Raw genomic sequence first — 19,116 nt, 5'->3', positions numbered from 1 at the left:
TGGATATATGGATGAAAGCTTGGGTAGATAGATGATAGATAGATAAATAGATAGATGATAGATAGATAGATAGATAGATAGTAGACAGACAGACACACAGGAATAGGCAGGCAGACAGATAAGACACAGCTATGTGTTCATGAATGGTGTCTATGAATATATTCATGCAGTTGCTAGGCCTGACTACTGAGTGCACACAGAACAGCAGCATCTCAACAGTGGTCAGTGTCTAGCTGGGCAGTGGTGGTGCACACCTTTAATCCCAGCACTTGGGAGGCAGAGGCAGGTGGATTTCTGAGTTCGAGGCCAGCCTGGTCTACAGAGTGAGTTCCAGGACAGCCAAGGCCAAGGTCAGTGTCTGTAGTAACCAGATCAAAGGACCTGAGCCCCTTGGAAAACAGCTGTTTCCAGGCTCAAGGCTTTAAAGAAAGTCAACCATGACCCTGAGTCACCTTTTATAACAAAGAGAAGTTCCATAGAATGATAGGAACATTAAAAGGACACAGAAGGCAGTTTGAAGTAGCTTCCACTGAACAAATATCAGATAGCTTGAGTATCAAAGCAATAACAACATTCCGGCAGGGAAATGGGAAGAAGACGGTGGGAGGAGGGAGAGAGGAACCGGGGAGAGAGCTGTAGAGGGGAAGGACACATGAGTGTCTGTATGGTTATACCTCTGACCCCAGAGCCGAAGAGAGACCGAGGGAGGGAGTGGCCAATGGGGGCTTATTGTGCATGAATATGAATAAAGTACACGTGTGTATGTTATGAGAATGTCATAGCTGACTTCACTATCATACATGTCAATTAAAAATGTTTTTTAACCTGCAAAAGGACCAAAAGAGGTTAAAAATGATGGTAAAAGATTACTACCAAGCTAGTTCAAAAGAAATCTATGAGCTCTTATGAAAAGAGAGGAGAGAAGGGATGGGGAGGGGGACAGGAAGGGAGGGCAGGAAGGGAGGGCAGGAAGGGAAGGCAGGAAGGGAAGGCAGGAAGGGAGGGCAGGAAGGGAGGGCAGGAAGCGAGGCAGGAAGGGAGGCAGGAAGGGAGGGCAGGAAGGGAGGGCAGGAAGGGAGGGCAGGAAGGGAGGGCAGGAAGGGAGGGCAGGAAGGGAGGCAGGACGGGAGGCAGGACGGGAGGCAGGATGGGAGGGCAGCAGGCAGGACGAGGACAAGTGTAGAAAGAATGATGCAACTGGGGAATTGCCCTTTGGAAATAACCACTGGAATAATAACTGAATAATTATCAACGGATGGTAAAATGCTGGATCAAAGCTGAATTAGAGGTAGGATGTTAACATGGTCTGAGATGAAATCTATTTGTCATCTATATTTACTTATTAAATGCTGATTTTATGATGGAGAGACTTGACAGAAGTCATTTTAGCTCAGAAAAACTTAACATCCTCAAGAACTAGACAGATCAACATCTTGTGACTCTCAAAGAATGGGGAAGAACTCCAGCACTTACTCCCCAATACTTAACCTAATAAGAGAACGCCAAGCAAGTCTCACTCTGCAGTGGATGTGTTTGAAATTGTCTCATGCAGCCCAGACTGGCCTCCAACTTGTTAGATAGCCGAAGATGCCCTTGAACTCCCGATCCTCCTGCACCCACCTCCCACGGGCTGAGGCTGCAGAGACGAATCACCATGTTTTATGAGATACCGAAGCATGCTGGACGAGCACTTTAGCAACTGAGCTACATCTGGAGCCTGAAACACAGCTTGTAAATTACTAACAACAGGCCTGAACTCCTCAAAGGCAAGAAAAAATGGGGGGCTATCCCACAATAAAGAAAAAAAGAGAGGTAATGACTGACATAGACCTAACTAAGCCACTGGGCACCCGAAAAATCTGAACGGAACCCGTGCATCTAATGTCGGATGTAAGAGTACTCTGGCTGGCTGTGATCTTGCTGTCACTTCTTGAGAATCACAATGAAGTATTTAAGGGTGATAAGTCAACAGGTATATAAATTAGTCTCAAACAGTTCGTAAAAATTATACATATGTATCACACACACACACACACACACACACACACACACACACATAAAAAAGAAATAAAAAAAAAGCCAAAAAAAAATCAAGAACACTTTTAGAACAGGAGAGACTGGCTGATGTGTACACTTGAGCTCCGCACACTATTTTTGTGATTTTTCTATATGGTTTAATAAAATCACTCACAACTAAAGCTTAAAGCATATATGATAATGTTTATGGCATGTATAGAACCTAAGTATTTTTCAGACAGGGCGGCTTTTCTGACCATCAACTAGTCTATGGTGCTCAAAGTTTTTAAAACATGATTTTATATGGGACATATTTTATAATCTGCATATATACATACATATATACATAGATAAGAGAAATGATACATAGATAGGTAGACAGATAGATATGTCTATGACATAATTTTAAATGGCCGTACAATCTTCCATTTTACAGATGTAAAATTTTACTCAATCATTCCCCTGTCATTAGAAGCACACATTTCCAAGTGTTCGGCCATGATAAGCAATCCTTCAGCGATGTCCCAGCAGTAAGGTCTCTGCACACCTCATCATGCTACCCCCTAGAGTCTTTATTATTTTTTTCTGCTCACACACTTCCAAGTAAAATATGTTCATTGTTAAAAATTCAAACATTACAAAACTGAGAATTCCTCATTTAAAGAGAAAAGAAGAAAAGAACGATTCTTGCCACGTACCAGAAAAATAATAATTTAGGAGGCTATTATAAAAGATGACTGACAAATGAAAATGGAATTCAAATACACTGCCTGCAAATTAGTCAGAATAATGCAAAATTTAACAAACCACATACACCAGAAGGGTTGGCAGAGTGATGTCACATAAAACCCCATAAGAAATGTTTTGACTTATAATGAGGCCTTCAGGATTTTGAAAGGGGTGTACCAGAAGCCCAGGATATATCACACCGCGGGTACTTAGTCAATATTGTCGCACAACTCATGGGAGTTGTCTGCAGCCTGTCCCTGGGGTCCCTGCCACCTCCACCATGATGAGGAGAAGTGCAGGTCAGAACCCAACTTCTGCCCAACAGGTGAGGCTGTGTGGGAGCAGTCAGAGTCAAAGGCCTGCCTGTGTGCATCAACACATAGTCAGAGGCCTGCCTGTGTGCAGCAGTAGCTCGGGTCCACGGGTAGACAGAAAGCAGAGGCTTCAATGTGATTTTGTTTTCGTTTTTTCTTTCTTACATCTATTTTTCAAACTGATAAATAAAAATACAAAAGCTGTACCAGTTAATGGGGTGCCATGAGATATTTCGATGTATGCATGTTTTGTTTGATATTGATGTCAATGCAGACATATCTATGTCCTCAGACACTTGTCATTCCTTTGCAGGGAGAGCACTGGAAATTTTTTCTTTTAGCTTTTTGAGACGCAGTACATAAGTGTTGTCTCTTCCGCAGCTTCCTGCTCTTCCTCCCTAACCACTGAGAAACCTTGCCTTCAGCTGGCCAGGAGACTCTATTTCAGCAAGGCAGCTCCCTACAGCCCCAGCCCGGCCCACCCTTGCCTAGCCAGGCCCCGCCCCGCCACCAAAAACTAGAGCATTTTCTTTCCTATTGTCGATCTCACAGCAGCTGGGAATGCACAGCGCTTTCTGGAAAAGCAGAGCTCTAACTGTAGAAAGCAATGCTAGTGTATCCTGCCCATATAAAACTGCAATCTGGGTAAGACGCCAAGTCTTTAGGTATCGTGGATCCTGACTAAAAGTTATGAAGCAGTGTCTTTTTGCTCCCTGCTGTTCAAAGGCAGTTTAAAAAATAATTGTTAGTGGACATATCTAAGCAATTATTTTTTTGAGTGCCAGAGAGATGTTCAACACTGCGTAAGAATGTCCTGAAAATAATGCTTAAGATAATTATATGTACAGTAAAACACTTAATATAAAACTGTACAGTAACCTTTCATACCAAAAAAGTCACAAGATGTTCAAGAACATGGTTTCATTCGCCAGAGCAATTAATTAAACTTGTAAGGGTAAAATGGAGATGGGCTTAATAAATCACCCAGCAGTAAAATATCCTAGAAGAAATAAAACACACACATTTTTGCCAGCACTATTGAAGTGCTGAAGAATCATAGCGTAAAACAAAAACCATAAAAGCATCTGGCTCTTGTATCTACCGACTCTCTCTGTTATAAACAACCTGGGAACGGAGGAACCACAGATTATGGATTATGTGATTCTACTCCTAGGGAGTATCTATAGATTTAGAAATAGCTTTTCTGATGAGCTATTATTATTAATAGCTCTATAAAGGAAACAAGAATAAGTTCTTTTCAGGGATCCCCATTCCTCTCTGAAAACATAAAAATAAGTAACTAACAAAAAGCAGATTGATTACTGGCCAGATTTCAGGTGCCTAGCATCCAGTTCAGATGAGGGAAGGAGAAACACTGGCTGTGGTCTTGGGATTTCATTCTCTCACTGTGCACCACACAGTGTTAGATGTGCGTGCTACAATGTAAGCTCAGAGAACACAGGGGTGAGCAACCCAAAGATGTGGAGATGGCGAGGTTGTGGCCACAGGAGACAGACAACACTCACAACTGCACCACTGAACATACTGCACCAGAAAAAGGCAGTGTTTGAACCGCCCAGGAGCCCCACCCGCTGGTATCCATCCCATGGACACTGGGTCCCCAGGCCCAGCGAAGGCAGTTCCAATGCTAGGCTCACAGAAGTAACAAGTAAGGCCCAAATCGGAGAACTGCTCCAGGAAAACACCAGAGGCATCTCTGTGAGGCAGAAATGAGACCACCCCTATGTATATTAGCTACAGAAGGCGTGCAGGTAACAAAGCCTGCTCACAGAGGGCGTGACGATGAGCCTCTTGTGCCAAAAGCTTTTTCAGAAAAGAGAACTAAGAGAAGTGTCAGCATCAGCACTACCATAAAATACCGCACACAACATACACACACACACACACACACACACACACACACACACACATACACACACAAACACACACACACACATACACACATACATACAAACACACACAAACACACATACACACACAAACACACATACACATACATACACACACACCCCACAGTAGTTCATGAACCATAGTATAGTACTAAAGCCAGAGGCCTCAAGAGATTCTCAGAGGAGCAGGGGCCTCTCACTGCCATCATATCAAGGCCCAGGAATGTGTGGGAAGAGAGCTGCATGGAGGACTCAGGAAATTCTTGTCGGGTAATTCTGAGAGCCATCAATACCATCTTCACTGTCTCAGGTGACAGATACACATATGTCTGCATGAGCAGGAGCCAGTGAAGTAATGTCAGGGTAGTACAGTGTGGATAAGCTAAACATGGCTGACAGGAAAAGGCTTGACAGAGAAGGAGCAGCCTACAAGGCCTAGGGTGAGGCTGGACCAAAAGTGCTGTCTAAATAGAGACCGCAGTGGTCTGTGCTGCTCATGGTAGGGAGGATGGCCTTGGTGATTTCAGTGGCTCCTGAACACCTCACCACACTCAAGGTAACACGGCCACCAACAAAAGCATCCTGAATAATCAAGAACGTGCTAAATCTAACGACGACTTCTTTAGGTTAATGGAGGGTAAGTAACTATTTTAGTGCATTTTTTTTTCTCTTGTGGCTAGATTCCCTGAAGTCAAGAGGACTCTGATTCTCAGTCTCTGTTCTCTGAAAATGGCGATGAGCAACAGAGATGAGTGGGCATGCAGACAGGAGTTGAGAACACACACACGGCCCAGGCAGATGAGGATGCTGGTGCCCAGAGCTCGGGAAGCTGACACGGAAGGCAATAGAACAGAGCACGACTCTCTATGAATGAGGAGAAGTGACGCCAGGACAGAACCTGAGGAAGGACAGGGGACATTCAGGAACTTGGCACCAAGAAAAGAGGATACTGAAAAGTTAGAGGGAACCTCCCTCGGGAATGTGAAATCAGACACAGTCATAACCAAGTGTCTTAGGAGGAAAGGGAAGCTCACCAAGTCAAACACTGAACAGAGTCCAGTAACAAACAAGGCTAAGAACACCGTGGCCAGGGGAAATGAGACGCCATTGTCCTCTCCCTGAGAGCCTACCCAAAGAGAGACATGGGTTGCTTAAAGACTCCAGGGGTGATGGGGATAAAAGGGAGATGTAGCCATTAGTGAAGGGGAATGCTGACTTCAAAGAGAAACACTTAAAGGCGAGAACAGAGCGGGAGAGGCTGGAAACGTCTAAGAGATGAGAGGGCAACGCAGAGTAAGTACCTAGGCGATGAGAGCCACGCAGCCAAGACCGCAGGTCTGAGGCCACGAGGACTAGGCAAGAGTCCGACATCTGACCAAAGAGAGGCAGGAAACGGTCCCTCAAAGGGAAATGGAGGATGGAGCTGGGGAGAAGGCTCTATGGCTAAGAGCACTGGATACTCTTACAAAGGATCTGACTTCTATTCCCTTCACAATCCTTCACATGGTGTCTCACAACCATCTGTAACTCTAGTTCCAGGGGATCTGACACCTTCTTCTGGCCCCCTTGGGCACCAGGCCTGCAGGATATATACAAATACATGTGGACAAAACACTGATACGGATTTAAAAAAAAAAAAAAAAAAAAAAAAAAGTAAAAGGAACAGGAAGATAAGAATGGGGATGTGCTGGTTTGAATTTGGCCCCCATGGATTCATGCATCCAAATGTTAAGGGACTGGCACTATTTGAAAGGATCAGGAGGTGTGGCTTGATGGGGGTAGGTGTGGCCTTGCTGGAGAAACTGTGTCACTGGGGGTGGGTTTGGATGTTTCAAAAGTTCAATACATGTACAGTAGGTCTCTTCTTGCTGCCTGTGGTTCCAGATGTAAAACTCCCAGTGACCTCTCCGGCACCATGTCTGTCTGCATGCCATCATTCGCCCAGCCATGATGGACTAAACTTCTGAAACTGGAAGCCAGCTTTTGTGTATGAGAGTTGCTGTGGTCACGGTGTCTCTTCACAGCAATAAGACTAAGCCAGGGAGCTCGTATCCGGTCTCCTGACAGAGCCCGGAGCAAGCAACGTGGAACCATATGTTCCTGGGCTGTGGGCCATGGTCAGGAGGCATTCTACACACACAGGTCTACTTCTGATGTGTCTTGCAAAGTGTAACAAGTAATCTTTATTGTCCACTTGCTGGGATCTAGAATCGCTCTAGAAATAAATATCCGGGCACACGTGTGGGAGAACTTCGAGTAGCGTGTGGGTTACCGAGAGATCCACCCCGAATGTGGGGAGCAGTAGCCATCCTCTGGGTTGAGCTGACACCACAGTCTTTCCCACTGAATCTTGACTTTAGATTTTGCTGTGACTTCTCTGCTACAGTGTACTGTGAGCCAAGACGGGCCCTTTCTGCACTTTAAGAGGCTTTCACTGGGTGTTATGCTGCAGTGAAAAGAAAAGCAAATAATCCTGAAGTAACTCAAAAACTCATAGAGGGGAGGGGCCAAGGCGGGAAATGGGATAGCCTGCCGGACACACCCTCCAGTGCATCCCACAGAAATAATGAGATGCTCTTCATCAGTAAACCCTAATATAAAAGCAGGACACTGGATTACACAGTGTATAATCAAGCTGAGAATCAAAATTAAGACAAAATACTGCAATGGGGAAAGACTTAAGTCACTGCTGGCTTCTATTTAGAAATAAATTTCTAGCATTAAATGTTCCTTTTCGATTTGGTTTGGGTCAAGAGGTTATTAACACCATAAAAAAAAGTTAATGGAAAAGTATGGTCTAGGACAAAAATGTGTTATTATATTTTGTGGAAATGCCTACTTTGGGGAAATTATTATCTCAAAAACATCCATTTCTAAGTCTGTTAAGGATAGCCAATTACATCAAAACCCATCTCCTATTGGATTTTATTTTTCAATTAAGAGCTTGAGAGACATGAACACAAGTCATGATATGAACTGCACGTCTGTGTCCTCATCTGCTTGTAAAAGACATAAGGAATGTGCATCTGGATTTATTTAAGATATGCATATTTACATTATCCACAACTCTGAAATCTGTGACCAAAAGCATATAAGCAGAATACACAGAAACAAGAACATATATAAAATATGACTTTCAAGAAGGATTAAGAATGCCCAAAGCACACACAAGCAGAAATACAAAATGGGTACCAGTAAAAAAAGATATTTGGAACTGTCAAGAATGGTAGTATACATAGAAAAGAGGGAGGAAATGGGAGAGACCATGAAATGTTACTAACTCTCCAAGCTGGAAAGCATGTAGCTTCACTTTCAGACAGTGATGAAAGCCATGCAAGTGACATAGTTCAAGACAGCAGGATGCGATAAACAAAATGCAGAGGTTTGCCTTCTTTCCTTCCCCTGGGGAGGATGTGTGAAGGCTGGATCTTCAAAAGCCACCTTAGACAATGGTGTGTTCCTGCGGTGCTGGTGTGCCACACCCACTCCAGTGGAGTCTGTGTGACAAGTCCAAAAGCTTGGCCGCAGTCCTGAGGGAAAAAGTTTCAAGGAAACTGGTCTCCTGGAGGTCCTTGGCGTCTCGTCACACGGATGTGGTCCAGATGTGTCCTTGCGATAGTCGATGGAGGGTTTTGTGTGTTTTCTTTGAGTATTGTTCTATTATAGGTATAGAGGTGCCCCCTAGGAATGATTTGACAAATAACCAAATAACCAAACCCTGGCATGTTGTTTCCTGGCCTCTACCAGTGTTCTAACATCCTAGTCAATGCTGAGCCGACCCTCAGCTTGGAATTTCGTAAGAATGTTACTTATTCAGATGAAATGCCTCCAGTGTTGAAAGAGAGAATACAGGCATTGCAATTTACTGGATAAGAGTTATTAATCCCAGGGCAAGTTCAACAAAGTAAACTTAGAATTCAGATTACAGTCATGTATGGCAGACTATATACATAATAGAAGAAAGTTGACAGGTTCCTCTAGTAAATGGAGGTCCCCCACAAATACTTAGAACAACAGCTGAGCCACTCCCATATACAGGAATTTACAATGGTCTAGGAAGAAGGTGGGTTGTGGTCTAAGAAGGAACTAAGTACTTTAGATAAGACTGACTTTATATCAGTTGTAACCAATGCCTTGTTCCTGCCGATTTTCATGTATGCATTTTCTGTTTTGTTTAAAGAATCATTATGGGGCTGGCGAGATGGCTCAGCGGGTAAGAGCACGGACTACTCTTCCAAAGGTCCTGAGTTCGGATCCCAGCAACCACATGGTGGCTCACAACCACTCGTAATGAGATCTGACGCCCTCTTCTGGGCTCACAGCCATCTGTACAGCTACAGTGTACTCATAAATAAATAAAATAAATCTTAAAGAATCATTATGCATCAGATGACCTTGATGGTCCTTGGCTATTGGATTTCCTAACTTCCTTATTTCTTCTGTAATGACTATAAAAGTCTGACGCTTACTTTGAGAATTACACTCACATTCAGCACTCTGTGTGTTTGTCACTCGCCGACTCCTTGCCCACCTGAGTACTGGAACCCTGATTCTCCCCGGGTTGAGGGACCCCGACTGGGTCGGCCTGTGGCAGTGGTGGACACACACTTCAGAACTGGAAGACGGAACTGGTCCAGGTCTCTGGCATAACTCTAAATACTTCCCTCTGAGTGCCCTGGGATTAGACTGAGGACTGAATTTTTGTTACATTGTAACTAAACAAAACTCAGTCCACAGGGGTCAGACAGTGGAATAGGTTTGACAAAAAAAAAAAAAAAAAAAAAAAAAAAAAAAGTTGTAAGATATACACTATCAAATCTTCTCTCTGCCACCTAGTTTCAATATCTGCAGTCTTAGTTAACAGGGATCAACATAAGGTCTGAAAGTAGTAGATGAAAGGTTCCAGAAATAAACTATTCATAGGTTTTACAAGGCAGCTGTGATGAAATCTCGTGCTGTCCACGCTGTTGTGTCTACACTGTTACTGGGACACTAAGGGCATCACAGCTGTCAGATTCATAGGTCTCAGCTAATAGTGACACGGAGGCTGGGAAGATGGCTCGCAGGGTAAGAACACCAACAGCCAAGCTTGGTCGCCTGCGCTTGAGTCCCAGGACACACAAAAGTTGCCCTCTCATCTCCACAGCCAAACCCTGGCATGTATAAGCCCCACCTTCCATAGACACACAAAAATAAACAAATGAAGTAAGTGATCCACTGATCCTCCACACTTAAAAACATATGTTTTACTTGTTATGTAACATCTATCAAGAAACAATATATTGTCTTGGTATTAACTTAGTTTCATCTAAAATGTTAAATTATTTGCCACAGTACTTTTCCAGAGTACACTGTATTTATTTCAGTTATCATTGTCCTCATTTTGGGATATAAGATATATATTTTGGGATATAAGAACAGGTAAAGTCAATTTGATTGTCTCATACCTCCTTGTAAAGCAGCATCCTGCTACTAAAAGGGACATTATCTTACTACAGCTTGGCATGACGGCGACACACTAACCCTACAGATGAATATGCAGTAACATTTAAGTCAGGAAAATGGCATTTAACAAGCTTAATAACAGGACACATCCTCAAAGTCCACAAAGATCAATGTGAAAAAGGGTGACCTTCCCCAACATCCCAGAGTAAAGCTCACTTACAGGCCTTGCCTGGAGTGATTTATGTACTGAATAATGAAATGGCAGAGAAGCATAGGAACCCTTCACAAACAGAAGCAAATTAACAATTTTTAAACTGGATTTCCTACACAGGATGGCTGTGCACCTAACCACAGGGATGTAGCCTGTTCCTGCAGACAGAGAAGGGCCTAGACTTCGGCAATGGAGAGGAGCACTCCTAGCCATGCTTCCTCTGACCACTGACTTGTGACCTGGAACTTGATTCCTAAGTCCTGCTGTGTCGCATCTAGATCCCCCCCATGACCCACCAGGAAGGGCTGGGGCTCCCTGGGAGCAAGGCCCTGCACGTACCTTCCCACTGGCCAGTCAGAACCAAGGTCCTGTTAATGACCACGTCGATTTCCGTAGCTCCATCCTCCACTGCCAGTCTGACCTCTTCCAACCGAGTCTTTAAATGAGTCTGTCCAGCTGGAAAGCCAGTGGCCACTGGGAGAGATTTCAAAGAAAGAAAACAGAGAGGGAGAGGATGAGGGAGGGGGGAAAAAGGGACAAATTTCAATTGGTCAGTTCATAAGTTGGACATTTAAAGACGAGGCATGAATGGCACTTAAACACGACTCACGATACATAGGGCAAAGTTGGAGTGGTGGGATGAGTGCACATCCGTTTTCAGAGAAAGGATGACATGATGCTCTCTGGAAGAGCAGAGGTTAAACTGCTGCAGAGATGTTTGCATGGAGCACTTAGTAACTATCAAATAACTAAATCCAGCAGCTGACAGGAATAAAATCATTGGTGTGGCTTCGAATGACAGACACTGGTAGATTAAAGTTGGCTTACCCATTCGGCCCTGATCTGATCTCCATTTTCTCATGATGGACTTAGTGAACTAGAGCAACCAGGTTGTAAGCCAGGTTCCTCCCAGTATCTCTTAAAACAACCAGCAAGGCTGCCAAGACCAGGGGGAGGCCAGGCAGGAGGGGAAGCATGTGTCACTACAGGAAACCAGCAAGAACACATGAAAGAAAAAAAGTACACACGCCTACAGGTTTGAAAACCAGGCCTTTCTTTCCCATTCACCCCATCTCTGATTCTTTACAGGGTCTATAGACCTTTTCTTCAGTTATCACTCCTCGGGTCTGCTACCACACACCAAACACATTGCCCTGTTCGGTAAGTGACAGGCTGATCATCCTGAGATGGTTAAAAAACTAAGGTCTGCAGAAGAACAGCTTCAAATATGTTGGGGGCCCTCTCAGAGATGCTATACACAGACATGTACATGAGAGATGGCTCAGGGGTTAAAAGCACTGGCTGCTCTTGTGAAGGACCCACACGGAGGATCTAATGCCTTCTTCTGGCATCTGTGCACATTCAGAGGTCTTGACGTAGAACCCAATGCAAGCACAAACATACACGTAAAAAAGTAAATCTTAAAAAAAAAAAAAGATATAGTCTATTAATGAAATAAGTAGCTGATCTTTATAAACCACTTTTTCCTTTTCTTTTCTTTTCAAGACATGGTCTTTCCATGAAGCCCAGGTTGGCCTTAAACTAGCAGCAATCCTCCCCTCAGTCTCCAAAGTGCTAGAATTGCAGGCATGTCCTACCACACCTGGCTCAGACTGTTGGTTTAAAGCACCAGGATATTCTTGTAGCCTTTGTATAACTAGAATCTCATACAATCTGTCTCCATGTATCCATCCATCCATCCATCCGTCCACCCACAGACACATACCTTAGGAGGCTTTTTTAAATAATCTGTTTATTTTTCATTTATTCATTTAATATGTGTGTGTGTGTGTGTGTGTGTGTGTGTGTGTGTGTGTGTGTGTATGTGGCACACATGAGGTCAGAAAACAACTAGGAGGACTTGGCTGTCTCTGCCACTGTGTAGGCTTCAGAGATCCAACTCAGGTAGCCAGCCATATGCCACACACATGCAACGGACTGCAGAGATGTGTGTGTGCATGCTACATCTGACACTGTGACTAGAAATCTGATGGCCGTCATAAAACCAAGACATGGGTCTATACTTTTCAGACGTACTATGTCAAGGTTTAGGGTCGGTCTGTTTGTTTTTGAGATCTCACTATGTGGCCCAGACTGGCCTCAAACTCAACAGTCCTCCCCCCTGAGCTCCTGAAGAGATGGGACTCTACGTGTGTGACATCATGCTTACTTAAATACCTACATAAATTCACTACATAAATTTAGCATGCATTAAAAATCACAAATCAACACAACTAAGCCTATGAAACTAATATAATCACAGTTTATACTGTATATTATGGGGGAATAATCCATGCCAACTGAGCTAGAAACCTTCAGCTATACTGAAAAACCACAAGAGTTAAAGTCTTACCTGAGGCCACGGGGATACTGCAGCCTGCGGCCTTCAGGGCCTTCACAGCATCGCACACCCGGGCGGGATAGACACAGACTGCAGCCGTGGTGATACCTATGTATGGAAGCACAGCAGCCTGGTTCACGTGGAGCTCTGCTCACACACTACGCCTTCCGTTATCACTTCTGGGACAACACTGGCAGAGGGCAAATGGAAGGGACAAATACTTGCCCCACGTGGTCACAGTAAAGGGGAAAAGATGGGTGTTTGTGTTTTGTCTTAGAGCCCTGGGGATGGAAACCAGGGCCGTGAGCACTCTTACATCTCTAGCTCTAATCAGGTCATGTTCTAGTGTCAACTGGAAAGACATGTAATAATGCTTTTCAAAAGCCATGGAGTTGCTTGGGTCTGCTGAAAGCCCACAGATTGTCTGTGATGCCTGCGCTGGGCTAGCTCAGTGCCTTTCCCTGCATGCACAGCAGCTGGGCACTGCAGAACCAGGGGCATATATCTACACAGAGGACATCTGCCTCCCAAAACTAGCTCAGCAACTGACTACACCTGTGGCCTTGGCAATACCTCCTGGTGCCCCAAGTCTTGGTTTTCTCACTTAGAAAACAGACACTACCACCATCCCCACCATTCCATCTGACACCCCACCTGACACCCCACCTGACACTCCACCTGACACTCTATCTGACATCCCACCTGACACCCCACCTGATACCCCACCTGATGCCCCACCTGACATCCCACCTGACACTCTATCTGACATCCCACCTGATACCCCACCTGATGCCCCATCTGACACCCCACTTGCCACTCTGACATCCCACCTGACACCCCACCTGATACCCCACCAGATGCCCCACCTGACACCCCACCTGATGCCCCACCTGAAACCCCACCTGAAACCCCACCTGACACTCTATCTGACATCCCACCTGACACCCCACCTGACACTCTACCTCACACCCCCCTGATGCCCCACCTGACACCCCACCTGACACCCTATCTGACACCCCACCTGACACCCTACATCACACCCCACCTGATGCCCCACCTGTGACCCACCACCACCAGCTTGTCTCCTCCATGTTTTTTCAAGTTTGAAAGCTCAAAACTCAGGGCAGCTTTTCAACAGTTTCTCTCATGTACACTAAGAGAGTAATAGGAGTTGATTTTTGTTTTGATTTGTTTTAAATTCTAACCTAATACACAGTACTTCCCACCCATTTGCATTTTAGTTGCAAATGCATTTCTTTGACTTCATCTGTGGTCTGCTCATTAAGTGAGGAGACGGCCTCTTCCCTCATAGCTAGGGGAATCAGAGCCTGTATTTCAGAGCCACCAGACAGAAAAGATCACAAACTAAGGACCTGAGGGAACAAACTCTCGACCAACAACTTCCATTCATAGATGCAGAACCTGTTCTGAAAACAGGGCTTGGCGTCTCTTCAGCTTTTGAAAGAGGAATCTCAGTGACCCATCTGCACAGGAGCAGACGGGTACCAGGGATCATCACCACAGCGCATCGGCAGGTAACCAGCAAGCCCCTGGGCTCCGGGAACTACTGCTGTGACCAGGGAATTCCAGGCGCACTGTGCACAGCCTCACCTTTATCATCCATATTTAAAGCTTTTAAGAGGTCTGCCCGGATTGGATATTTGGCTTTATAACAGAGCCGTTGAACATTGGAAAACGTGTCATCACCAGAAAGCGTGGTAAGGTCTATCAACGTGACAGCTTTCAGGAGCCACGCAGCCTAGAAGAGAAGGAGAAGCAAGGAAAATCAAGAAGAAAACGCACCTTGAACCCAGTTAGAGAGGAGAGAAACAAGAGGCAAATGGGAGTGTTATCAGCCAGCAGCAACGCTACTATAAGGCGTTTTTCTGATGCAGTGTTTAGAAGGAGCTCGAAAATGACCAACAGAGGCCAGCGAGATGGCTCAGCAGGGAAAGGAGCTTGCTGCCAAACTTGAAGACCTGAGTTCTATCCCCAGAGTACACAAGATAAAAGGAGAGAACCAACTCCTACAAGTTGTCCTCTACTTCCATGTGTGTTCCAGGGTGCACACGGCACACAGCACATACACATATGCACATGCACGCACATACATGTGGACACACAGAAACACTTAAATTTTAAGTCATTTTTAAAGGAATGGCAATCAAGATGAACAGTGGCCAGGATAGAACAAAAGAGCAGACTTGGTCTATGTCCTATCAGAAGCTCCAGCTGAAGCCTGCGACAGCTCCTGCGGTGTCCCACATTTCCAGCTCATCTGTGAAGAAGCAGCCAGAAATGTGGGGCCATGGGACATAGCATGAGTTTACCTTCTTCCCGGGGATCCAAGGCGATGCGGTATTTTCTGAAATCTCTAAGTCCCTTGTTTTTTTTTTAGTCCAACCCTCATTTTCTCTAAGTCACTCTAAAAAATTTCCTTTTAACTTTTCAACCAGGATGGGCAGATGGGACATGTGGATTTAAAGACCTCCACCCTCACGGTCTGCCTCTCTTGTGAAATGAACCCCAAAGTCCTTTTAGGCCTGCACAGCACATCTGTGACTGTAGTGCACTAAAGAATGTGCTGACTGGAAGAATGCCACCAAACATCATTTTTGGAATTTTGAAAAGTGATTTATGAAAAGAAATGTTAAGGTGAATTCTCCTACCTCAGGCCTCAACAGTGGACATTCTAGGTGTAGATGTTTATGGCTTTAAAATTAAAATAGAAGACAGCCAAAGAAAGCAGTCTAAGAAGCTGAATAAATGTGTTGAAGAAACGTGCGATTTAATTCGCTCATGAATAAAGATGCCTCAAATTCATTTGTGGTTTGGCCACTCAACAGCGATAAGATTCTTAACTTGTTTGGATAAATGCGTTATCTTTCTCCAACCCATCATCATCATATATGAATTATTAAAATAAGCTATGGACAGCTGCAATCCTTTAAGTCTAGATGCATCTTGAGTGAAATTCAATACTGTGGCCTTGAGGGAAGAGGCGTGCATTGTGAGGTCCGGGACAGAATGCTCAAGAGGACCCATACCTGCCATTCCTTCTTCACGCTCCTACGGGCCTGGATCTGCTCGGCCCGCCTCAGCACGGCTGCGTGATTCACGTGGACTTGGGAGATCCAGCTAAGATCTGCAAAGGAAAAAGCAACACTTGTAAGTTTTAAGAATTCCACTGTCATCTCTCCTGAAAAGGCATAGCTGTGGTCATTATCAGTCCTCTTTTAAAACACAGGGGACTGGGGAGCAGTGAGATGGCTCAGTCAGTGAAGCATCTGCAGCACATGCCTGATAACCTAGGACCAATCCCTAGGACCAATACAATGGTGAGAAGAGAGAAATCATTCCATAAAGCCGCGCTTTGGCCTGCACACACACTGTGACATGCATGAGTCTGAACATCATACACATACACAAAATAATAATAAATACATTCTTAAAGCCATGCTTCTTTTTCAGACAATAACAGATTCACAACCTTGTAGAAAGCCCAGTCATCACAAGGTACACTTCCTGCAAAATCAAGTGCACCTGAAACTACAAGAAGCTGTATTGATTAATTGCACACATAAGCACAGTGTTGGGTGTGCCCTCCTCCCTGGGCACACACGTCTCACCTCTGACAGAGAAGACTTATTTGTGAGTGTCTAGTCCAGGAGAGCAAATGATTAATAAATACTTAAGTGAATTAGTGAATACTTAAAGGCATCTTTGATCACTACCCACTTACTGACAAGATTAATATCTGCTAGATGCTGATAGGATACAGCCCATCAAAAGAGAATTTTTCAAAATGTACTACAAATAACAGTGCAGCAGGCATTCAAAACCAGGAAAGAAAAAAAAAAACATCCCACCCAAAGCTGCAAGAGATCTATCTCTGGCGCTACTGCTTCAGCGTGGCCCATCCTGTGTTGTCAATTTTGCTTGAGCCTGGCCATCCATGGCCAGTGGACCTCTGTGGGAAGTCAGCTAGCTCTCCAGAAGACAGGGCACTTGGATGCATCTCTACCACAGAATGTGGATGGGATCTCTGAGGAGAGGTGGAACTGCTGCTCATACATAGTTCAGTGTGGGTCACGGTCTCCCCCTTGGGAGTCCAGGGTCTGGCTCCTGTGACTATCAACTCCACCCATGGGGCCTCCAGGTGAGCTAGATGTACATCTGGTTACCTGTTGTAGATAACCTCATCTCTACATCACTGTCCCTCCCCAGGAACCTCGTGGTTTTTAAAAAAGAGTCTTAAGAGACAATAGTAGCAGAGTGTAACCATTAAGAAATATGTGACTGTCCAACCATCTCTCTGAGCATGAAAACTGCTGAATGCAGACTGTATGGTGTGTCGGCCACATGAACTGTCTCTGACTAACTCCTTATTGGAAAGGACCTAAGGGAAGAAGGGTGTATTTGGAAATATCAGCATTTCAGTGGGATCTTGTAACAAAGAAAAAGTTGTTCACCTTGTGGCCAACCAGGAAGCGGAGAAAGTATGACTCCGAAAAGGACCGGAGGTTGTTGCGACAGCTCGGAGGGTAAGGGTAGGCTTGCTACCCTGACGACCAGAGCTCAATCCTGGTACATACATGGTGGAAGAGGAGGATGCCTCTGGAGCTACGCCCTCTGACTTTATACCTAGCTATGTGGACACACACACACACACACACACACACTAATGGAAAGTTAGAGAAAGGTGGGGGCACCACAGGATACAATGCTGCCAGTGACCTACTTCCTCCTAAGAGACCCACCTGCTACTGTTTACCACCTGTCATTAATTCCATCACATGAATTATGAGTCCATCAAGGGGCTCGTTCGTTCGTTCATTCATTCATTCATTCATTCATTCGGGCAGAGACTTCTGGAGAAGCCCTCACAGACATTCATGCAGCTGTTCTTTATCAATCCTATTACATTAAAACCCACAACTGAGCCTCACACTAATTACCAACACAATCCTAAAGAATTTGCTCATCACAAAGATGAGATGTGGGACCACCAGGACAATTAGTAGGTCTTCATCAATACTGCGTTCTTCCCATTTCCAAATTCATGGATTCCTTAACACTGCAGAAACTCCCAATCCGGGTAAGAATGAGCTATAGAAGCACTAGTATTCAATATCGCTGAAGTAGGAACCATGATCGGGTGGTTTATTTTTCATTTCCAATTACATTATTTTGTTAGCTGAAATCATTTAATAAAGCAGATTTTCAACATTTCCATCCATCTGTTCTGCTCCTTAAAAATATCACTTTGTCTTGCTTCTTTGCGAAGCCAACTCGAGAGAAAACAGATGCCTGGGTCAGGCAGCCTCTTGCCCCTGCTTCCTACCAAAGAGAGAGCGGATTCAAGGCAGAGTCCTGGACAGTAGGATTAAAGAGAGATGAGGATGCACACAACTCTTTTAAGACCTAAAAGAACCCAGCTCCACCCAAATGTAAGGAAGACTTAAAAAAATTAAAATTAAAGAAATGTAAAACCTGGTCAATTGATCACTACTAAGGGTGACTGATTTCACGGTAAAGACTGTTTTAGGGACAGTAGAGCTGACCAGAGCTACTGGAGCTGACTGACTGGAGCTACTGGAGCCAAGAGCTGTATAGAACCCTAAGGCTCATGGACAAGAAGCTGAAGCCCGCCAACCCAGGGCTCTTCCCTCAAGGCTCCTCACTCCTCTCCGCTCCTCAGACCACTCAAGTTCTACAGTTGGTGGGAGCCCTCAAACAAACCCCAACGGTCCACCAACCGATCCTGCTTTGCCCTAGAAAGCCTTCCTCCCTGCCCTCCCTCGAACGCTGGCCTCAGTCTCCCTAAACAGCCGGCAGTTTCCTGAGTTGCTGGTTTATGGCGTCTCTGGATCTTGTGTCCTGTTTCTTCCTTCTACCTAAGAAGGTCCTTCCTTACCTTGTATGAACAATGAACCCCCACTCACAAAAACTCATTTCAGGAACCAAGGACATGGCTCAGTTGGCCCAAGCCCTTGACTAGCAGGCAGAAAGCTCATATAAACTAGCCACAGTACATACACTTGTAATTCTAGAACTTGGAGAACAGAAGTGTATAAGAAGTGTTTTGTCATCCTCAGACAAAACGAAAGATTCAACTGCTAGTCTGGGCTACTTGAGACCTGTGACAAA

The 19,116-nt window shown here is 44.8% G+C and overlaps 1 protein-coding gene across 3 annotated transcripts in view; it reads right to left on the bottom strand.

Annotated features, from left to right (window-relative positions):
• Dera (deoxyribose-phosphate aldolase) overlaps positions 1-19,116 on the bottom strand; it is a 97,676-nt gene that overhangs the window by 57,519 nt on the left and 21,041 nt on the right. For all 3 annotated transcript variants that reach the window (XM_031383709.1, XM_031383708.1, XM_031383707.1), the window contains exons 2-5: positions 16,014-16,111; positions 14,578-14,725; positions 12,979-13,074; positions 10,965-11,099 (exon numbers count right to left, since the gene is read on the bottom strand). In XM_031383709.1, the coding sequence (XP_031239569.1) occupies positions 10,965-11,099; positions 12,979-13,074; positions 14,578-14,725; positions 16,014-16,111 (477 nt within the window). The remainder of the gene's footprint in view (positions 1-10,964; positions 11,100-12,978; positions 13,075-14,577; positions 14,726-16,013; positions 16,112-19,116) is intronic.

Source organism: Mastomys coucha, unplaced genomic scaffold, assembly GCF_008632895.1.
Source record: "Mastomys coucha isolate ucsf_1 unplaced genomic scaffold, UCSF_Mcou_1 pScaffold20, whole genome shotgun sequence".
NCBI lineage: Eukaryota > Metazoa > Chordata > Mammalia > Rodentia > Muridae > Mastomys > Mastomys coucha.
Note: the sequence above shows the minus strand (reverse complement) of the source record. Positions and strands in the feature narration are given on the sequence as shown.